At 43.6% G+C, this 8227-nt stretch overlaps 1 protein-coding gene across 1 annotated transcript; it reads left to right on the top strand.

Moving 5' to 3' along the window:
- Nucleotides 1–162: 162 nt before the first annotated feature.
- adra2b (adrenoceptor alpha 2B) lies at nt 163–7795 on the top strand. The gene is made up of 2 exons (XM_061928575.1): nt 163–321; nt 426–7795. The coding sequence occupies exon 2, from the start codon at nt 450–452 to the stop codon at nt 2013–2015; it is 1566 nt and encodes a 521-aa protein (XP_061784559.1). The 5' UTR covers nt 163–321; nt 426–449; the 3' UTR covers nt 2016–7795.
- Nucleotides 7796–8227: the final 432 nt, after the last annotated feature.

Here is an 8227-nt window from a genome sequence, read left to right as displayed (position 1 = left end):
TCCCTTTTCTCATCCACTTCTTGACAGTTTGAAAGATCGCGTGTGTTTACGAGCTGGGACAAGTTGGAGTCGCGCACTTTGATTTACGCACGGACAAACTGTGCAATGTCACAGCCATTTTTTTAATGGAGTCTGAGCTTTGTGTGTTTTTATGGAGTCACGGCTCTTTTTTTTTTTTGTAATTAAAAGGTGTTGAGCCGTGTCCTGTCGCGAGAAGAGAACCCCACAAGTGTTTTTTGCCAGCTTACAATGGAATTGGAAGCACCGTCGTGGAGGATGCAAGGGAGCTAACGTTGGGAGGAAGCAGCAGACACAACAGAGGTAAATGATTGTTCACTGTGTTTGGATGAGATCAAATAGAATTAATAAGTGATCATCCATCCATCCATCCATTTTCTACCGCTTGTCCCGTTTTTATCCGTAAGGACCCCAAGAGAGGTGACCCAAGCATGGGCTCGGTGCCAGAGGGCGGCTGCTCTCTGGAGCTACACGGCTGGAATGTGAGCGGCGCCTCCGTCCCCTGCAACCAGAGCGTCCTCAAGCTGGCGCCCTACTCCCCCGAAGCCACGGCGGCCTTCGCCACCGCCATCACCCTGATGGTGCTCTTCACCATCGTGGGGAACGTGCTGGTCATCATCGCCGTCCTGACCAGCCGCGCCCTGCAAGGTCCCCAAAACCTTTTCCTGGTGTCACTGGCCGCCGCCGACATCTTGGTGGCCACGCTCATCATCCCCTTCTCTCTGGCCAATGAACTTCTGGGCTACTGGTACTTCAAGTCTCTGTGGTGTGAGATCTACCTGGCCTTGGATGTGCTCTTCTGCACCTCGTCCATCGTGCACCTGTGCGCCATCTCTCTGGACCGCTACCTGTCCATCTCCAGGGTGACCTACGGTCGCCAGCGGACTCCCAGACGCATCAAAGCTGCCATCGTGGTGGTGTGGTTCATCTCCGCCATTATTTCCTTCCCTCCCCTGCTGTCCCTCAATAAGAGCGAGGGAGGCGACCTGGCGAGTGAGAGGGGTCCTCAGTGCCAGCTCAACGACGAGCGCTGGTACATTCTTTACTCCACCATCGGCTCCTTCTTCGCTCCGTGCCTCATCATGATCCTTGTCTACGTGAGAATCTACCAAATTGCAAAGCAGAGAACGCGGTGCCCCCCTGGGGAGCCTCGCAAGGAGGGTGTCGGCGGTGCCACGCCGAGTCAAGCGAAGCGGCACTTACAGGCCAACGGCAGGGAGAACGAGGACGAAAAACAGTCTTCCCCTAAGAAAATGTACAATGACAGACCCCCCACCCTCGCCATTACACCGTCTCCTTCAGGGGGGCTGACGCAACCCTCCCAGGACCCCAACCCTAATAACCTCCAACCTCCACCCCCTTCTCCAGCCATGAGCCAAGTCACCAGCTCCTTAGATACCTCGCTCCATGCACCACCTGCTGCTCCACTGTCGGCGCCCCAAGCCTCTCCAGCCAAGTCTAAAGAGGCCGCCAAGAAGGTCAAACAGCAAAAGAGCAACAAATCTGACAACAACAACGGCGACATCTCCAGCACGGACAGCGAGGCCAGCCACGGCGGGGGCAGGGGCAGCACCAGTATGCCGGGGTCGCCCGCAGGAGGGGGCATCCACTCCCCTGGCTCCATCAAGCGATACAGGAACATGATCGCCACTTCAAAGGGAGCTCGGCTGGTGCCGGGGAGGAAGTCCAGACGAGAGACCAACCCCGGGGCGGCCAGGCGCAAAGCCATGCTCAACAGAGAGAAGCGCTTCACTTTCGTCCTGGCCGTGGTCATCGGGGTCTTCGTGGTGTGCTGGTTCCCCTTCTTCTTCTCCTACTCCCTGCAGGCCGTGTGCCCCGAGACATGCGCTATCCCAGACCCGCTCTTTAAGTTCTTCTTCTGGATCGGGTACTGCAACTCTTGTCTCAACCCAGTCATCTACACCATCTTCAACAAAGAATTTAGGATGGCTTTCAAAAAGATTTTGTGCAGCAACACTAAGGGTACTTTCTTCTAGCGCACACAGGTGAGGACTTGCTTGCCACATTTTCTCGACAAAGGGCTGGATTAACAGTACTATGAGCCATTGAAATTTACGCGTACAACTCGAAATTTCTCCGAGACAGCCATAAAATGCTGTTAATTGCCATTTGGGACTACCGTATTTTTCGGAGTATAAGGCGCACCGGCCGAAAATGCATAATCAAGAAGGAAAAAAACATATATAAGTCACACTGGAGTATAAGTCGCATTTTTGGGGGAAATGTATTTGATAAAAGCCAACACCAAGAATAGACATTTGAAAGGCAATTTAAAATAGATAAAGAATAGTGAACAACTGGCTGAATAAGTGTACGTTATATGAGGCATAAATAACCAACTGAGAACGTGCCTGGTATGTTAACGCAACATATTATGGTAAGAGTCATTCAAATAACTATAACATATAGAACATGCTATACGTTTACCAAACAATCTGTCACTCCTAATCGCTAAATCCCATGAAATCTTATACGTCTAGTCTCTTACGTGAATGAGCTAAATAATATTATTTGATATTTTACGGTAATGTGTTAATAATTTCACACATAAGTCGCTCCTGAGTATAAGTCGCACCCCCGGCCAAGCTATGAAAAAAAATGCGACTTACAGTCCGAAAAATACGGTACTAGGGTTTCCCAAACTTAGTCAGATATATCATCTTTTTGACAGTGTACAATCAAGAAGTTAAGATTTGTGTGCCTGCTTGATTGTCTTGATTCTCAAACATGTTGGTAGGAAAGTTCCAATTAGAGGAACCTCAGGATCCATCCATCCATTTTCTACCGCTTATTCCCTTCAGGGTCGCGGGGGGTGTGCTGGAGCCTATCTCAGCTACAATCGGGATATAGAATTATATTCGAAAAACATAACAATATATTAATTAGTTAATATATTCATGAACCAAAGATAAGCTGAATTTGAATTCAAATGAAATGTTACCGTTGATCCGAGAACAAGTTAATTTGGTGGAAAAAGGTTTGCCTTACAGCATTTAACTCAGACCCAGTGCAAAGTCCTTTGGTTTTGGAAACCCTGGAAGAGTAGGGTGTGGTTCAGGACTCATTTGAAGCACATCACACTGAATGAATGTCGACAAAAGGTCTCAAAGAGATCTGTGAAATACAAACATATAATGTATTGTTTGCACTTATTACTTAGGACGGTGATGCTTTTGAAGAGAGAAAACAGGTAAACAGGAGGCAGACTGACCTTAGATTCCGACAAGCCCGGGGGTCCTTTTGTTTATCAGCAAAGAGCACAAGGAGCACACAAGGTTAGTGGTGATTTCTTGCGCAGCTGCAGGGCAAACATGTGTTCCCTGATTTCTATCTAAAAGAGCAACAAAAAGAAGCATCTGAAGACCCACTATGTGATAAAGGAGGGAGGGAGGAATCCTTCAAAAAGAAAAAAGGACATGCATGTCAGAAAAGTGTCAGATGCTTCTGCTCTTAGCTGCCAGCGAGTCATAGCGGACACTCAGGTTATTGTTTTTGTTTTTTTTGTCAGCACGTAAAACAGACTGGAAGGACGAGAACACTTAAGCAATGTTCTAATCAGAGCAGGATCAACAACGGGCCTCTTTAACGAGGCTCTTCACACCATGTCATGGGAGTTTCACCCGCCGATTTATGCGCGTCATTTGCAGAGTGAGGGGAATACACACTGAAACCTTCTTTTTTTCCCCTCCTCCAAGGACACAATGCAGTGAGGTTGGCGTAACGTCGGCAGCCATTTAGGCCGACTGTTTGCCTGACTCACTCGCATTTCCTCTCATTACAGCCGCACAGAATATGTCTGCAGGTGCGCTCACAAGTTTGCATACGCTTGTCAATGCTGGGCTCCTAATGAGTTTAAAAAAAAACTTTTTACAGGGTGGAATGACAATGTACATTAAAATTGGCTGCATCCTTTTTATTTCATTTAAGATTTTCTCTCTTTTACATTGTGTCAAAATGCTAAAATATTTACCTATTTACCTGGGTGCTCGTTGTGTGTGTATTAAAAAAAAAAAAAAGATGTTCAGCGAAGTTAATATCCTATATGATTTGTGGCTTTATTATTTTGGAAAACGGACCAAACTCGACACAAAATTAACTACATAAAAATAGATTAAAAAAAAAACATTATAAAAATTGAAAGCTGCCATCAATCCCACGTGGGTGTTCAGCATTGTCCGGGATCGGCGCCTATGCATATTGTAATGTATTTTAATTTGACAGGCCCTATTAATGGGGCAGCACAGTGGTACAGGGGTTAGTGCATGTGCTTCACCATACGAAGGTCCTGAGGGCTCGGGATCGTTCTGTGTGGAGTTTGCATGTTCTCCCCGTGACTGCGTGGGTTCCCTCCGGGTACTCCGGCTTCCTCCCACCTCCAAAGACATGCATCTGGGGATAGGTTGATTGGCAACACTAAATTGGCCCCAGTGTGTGAATGTTGTCTGTCTATCTGTGTTGGCCCCGCCTACCGCCCGAATGCAGCTGAGATAGGCTCCAGCACCCCCCGCGACCCCGGAAGGGACACGCGGTAGAAAATGGATGGATGGATGGAGGCCCTGTTACTCTCATTCGTGATCATGATTGACTGCAAATGGTGGTTTCTCTTTGGTGGTTTCTCTTGGGGGGGAAACAACCAATTTTAAATGAATTCTGTCAAATATCAAACCAGGTAAAATATCCAATTTATTTTGGAATGTTCTCTCATTACAAATGCTCAAAAATGTCCCTCTCAGAACCAGCTTCGTCTGCATTGGACATTTGTGTTTATTATTTGTATTTTCCTGACAAAAGAAATAGACCAAAAATATTTAGTACAGGCCAAAAGTTTATACACACCTTCTCATTCAATTATTTATTTTCATGACTATTTACATTGTAGATTGTCACTGAAGGCATCCAAACTATGAATGAACACATGTGGAGTTATGTACTTAACAGAAAAAGGTGTGCTTTGCACACTCTTGGCATTCTCTCGATTAACTTCAGGAGGTAGTCACCTGAAATGGTTTTCACTTCACAGGTGTGCCTCATCAGGGTTGATTAGTGGAATTTCTTGCTTTATCAATGGGGTTGGGACCATCAGTTGTGTTGTGAATGAGAAGGTGTGTCCAAACCTTTGGCCTGTACTGTATGTCCACTGACACTGCAGGATATACATATAGTACAACGCCACGTACCCTTGACTAAAAGTTCTCTTAGCATGTTTCACCCCGACCAGACACCATCACCGATCATCTGGCAACATTCTGGCTGCATATATGACCGCTCTTCTCGGCAGAATTGGTGGAGTTTGTTGAAATGGGTTGTTTTTCTCTTATGTAGTTATAAGAAACTATCAGCAATAGTCAAAACCATGATCACGGTTTAGAGCAGGGGTCGGGAACCCAAAATGTTGAAAGAGCCATATTGGACCAAAAATGTCCCCAAAAAAATCTGTCTGGAGCCCCCAAAAATTAAAAGCCTTATATAAATGTTATAATGAAGGCAACACATGACGTACGTGTCTATATTAGCCTACTATCAAAGGCTAAGGCAAATCTTTGTTGACAGAAATGTTGTATTTAAATTTTTATTCTACACATTTTTGCAACATTAGAAATCATTAGTAAAATGGAGACTTCTCACAGGATGAGATAATTTCTGGAAATTACTGGCTCAGAATGACCAAAGGGATAGAGGTGTGTGTCCAAGTTTAAGGAAACAACAGGCTGTCTTCTTCTAATGGATTTATTACAATCTTTGCAAGCTGGGTAACATTTGCTGTGGTCTGGAACAACATGGCACACAAACAACTATGAGAAATGCAGCCACTATTACATACAGATAATGTGTCATGATACATGCAAATATAAATTAAATACACAGAGGACGTAAGTAAAGGAAATTAAATGAGCTCAAATATACCTACAAACGAGGCATAATGATGCAATATGTACATACAGTTGGCATTGATTAGCTTGCAGTCATGGATTGACCATATATGCCTGATAAGCACTCCAGCAAATCAATAAAATCAACAAAGCTCAACTTTGTGCATCCACGCACAGCATAAAACGTTTGGTGGACAAAATGAGACAAAGAAGGAGTGACATAAAGCACGTCTTTCTGTGGCAGCGTCGGAGAAAGTTGTACACGTAAACAAACTACGATGAGTTCAAGGATCGCTGAAATTAGTAGGACAAAACAGTGCTTGCCAAATACTCTCATCAGTGAAGCATGTTTAATACAAACAGCGGGATTTCTAACAATTAGGACGGTTTGTGTCATGTTTGTTCTCCTACAGAAAACATATTAAAGCAAAACATTTTTTTTTCCTGCATCTTTTTCCATTTTCACACATCTCTGAAAGAGGTCCAGGGAGCCAAAGAGCCGCATCATGCGGCTCTCGAGCCGCGGGTTGCTGACCCCCGCTTTAGAATAAGGCTAATGGTCCAAAGACATTTTGGAACTTTTAGCACTGCTTAAGAACTTGTACATATAATTTTGATTCTACGGCATGTCATATAAATTGTCGATGCTTTTATTCTACAGTGAACAAAGCACAGTTCAAATAAATCATTAGTGGTTTGAAATTAATATGAAGTCCATCTATGACGAGTGTATGCACATTTCTGACTGCAACCGGATTTGTTTTTCTCGGGTGTTTTTTGTCGTTTCCTTGACAAGATGTGTGTGTTCTAAACGGCACACATGCTTATTAACTCAATGGGACAAGGGCTGTCAGCGGCACATAGTCTAATTCTGCTGACCTGAATGAGTGTGTGTGTGTGTGTGTGCGTGTGTGTGTGTGTACCTCTTCCGGTTACAATCGACTACAGCTCTATAATAGAGAAGAGGCTTTGCTTGTCACGTGACTGCTTCTTCTATAGTTGTGATTATCAGACTAATGTCAACGCACTGAGAGAGTCATGTTCATATGTGTGCATGTGCGCATTCTTCTGACCACTGAAGGCCTGTCTCATTGATATATGACTCCATTGCTGCTTTACTAAGTCATATTTTGAATGTGTGTGTGTGTGTGTGTGTGTGTGTGTGTGTGTGTGTGTGTGTGTGTGTGTGTGTGTGTGTGTGTGTGATGGGAGGTAACGATATAAGACTGTAATATTTATTTCAAATTAGTGGCTGTTTTCTCTCTATTTATTGTTCCGTTGCAGAGCTTTTATTCTGAGGGTCAAACAATATCGGATTGCTCAGAGGGTAAACAATATTGTATTACTTTTCAACGAGCGAGAGCCTTATTGATTTTAAACATTAAAAACTGTGGCTTTTTGTTAGATGGAGATTTACGTGAAAGGAAACTTTACATATAGCATCCTTTTTTTTTAATATACAGTAAATAAAAGCACATTTTACAGAAATATCTGCAAAAAAGATGTTAATACCTGTAGTGAGTATCGCTTAATGAACAAAAGGCTATCACTTTGACTTACTGATGAATTTTCTTTCTAGAAAAACTGCAATTCAATCACTCTAGCGGCCATTCTAGCTCATTATAAGTTGCCCGTCCCTGTTTCATTGCTTTTTTGTAGTGAATCTACGGCTTTTCTTAAAACAAGCAAACAAACAAAAACCAGTAAAAATATAAGGTGCAGTAACTTGGCTCTTAAAGGCATCTTTTCCCTGGAAAGTGCCTGTCGTGTACACTAGCCTTCCCCTGCTACGTTTTGACCGAGACACATGCTCTGAGCGTTGGCGCTGTCATCCCTGCATCTGTGATCATTGACGCCCTCTCCCCTTCTGTTTGAAAAATAAAATTATTTGGAAAAAGCATCCCTGGTGTCCTTTATTGTTATGCGACATTAAGTACGGATGAGGAACCATTGATGGGAAGATAACTATTGTGTTTATTTAGACAGTTTCCTACTTCTAAGTACAGCATTAGTCTTAATGACATTCATGCACATGCAATAGGGGGCGCTATATGATGCTCCAAAAATGGATGGTTAGGCTTTGGTGCAGGTCTGCGCTTCAGTAAGTAAATCCCATGCTATAGTTCGCATAGCATTGCTGCTTAATGGGAAATATGCACATCCAAAGTGTGTGAGTTTTTGTCTTTATCAAAAAAACAACAAATAAATAACTTTTTTAATGGATCAGTATGTATCAGATGATTAATGAATGATGGTTAGTGTTATAATTTTGTTGCAAAAATGAATACAGGATTGTGCTAATGAATTAGAGTAATATA

Source organism: Nerophis lumbriciformis, linkage group LG33, assembly GCF_033978685.3.
Source record: "Nerophis lumbriciformis linkage group LG33, RoL_Nlum_v2.1, whole genome shotgun sequence".
NCBI lineage: Eukaryota > Metazoa > Chordata > Actinopteri > Syngnathiformes > Syngnathidae > Nerophis > Nerophis lumbriciformis.
Note: the sequence above shows the minus strand (reverse complement) of the source record. Positions and strands in the feature narration are given on the sequence as shown.

Excerpts from the sequence above, each read along its gene's own strand:
- adra2b (XM_061928575.1), top strand. The coding sequence starts at position 450 with ATGGGCTCGGTGCCAGAGGGCGGCTGCTCTCTGGAGCTACACGGCTGG.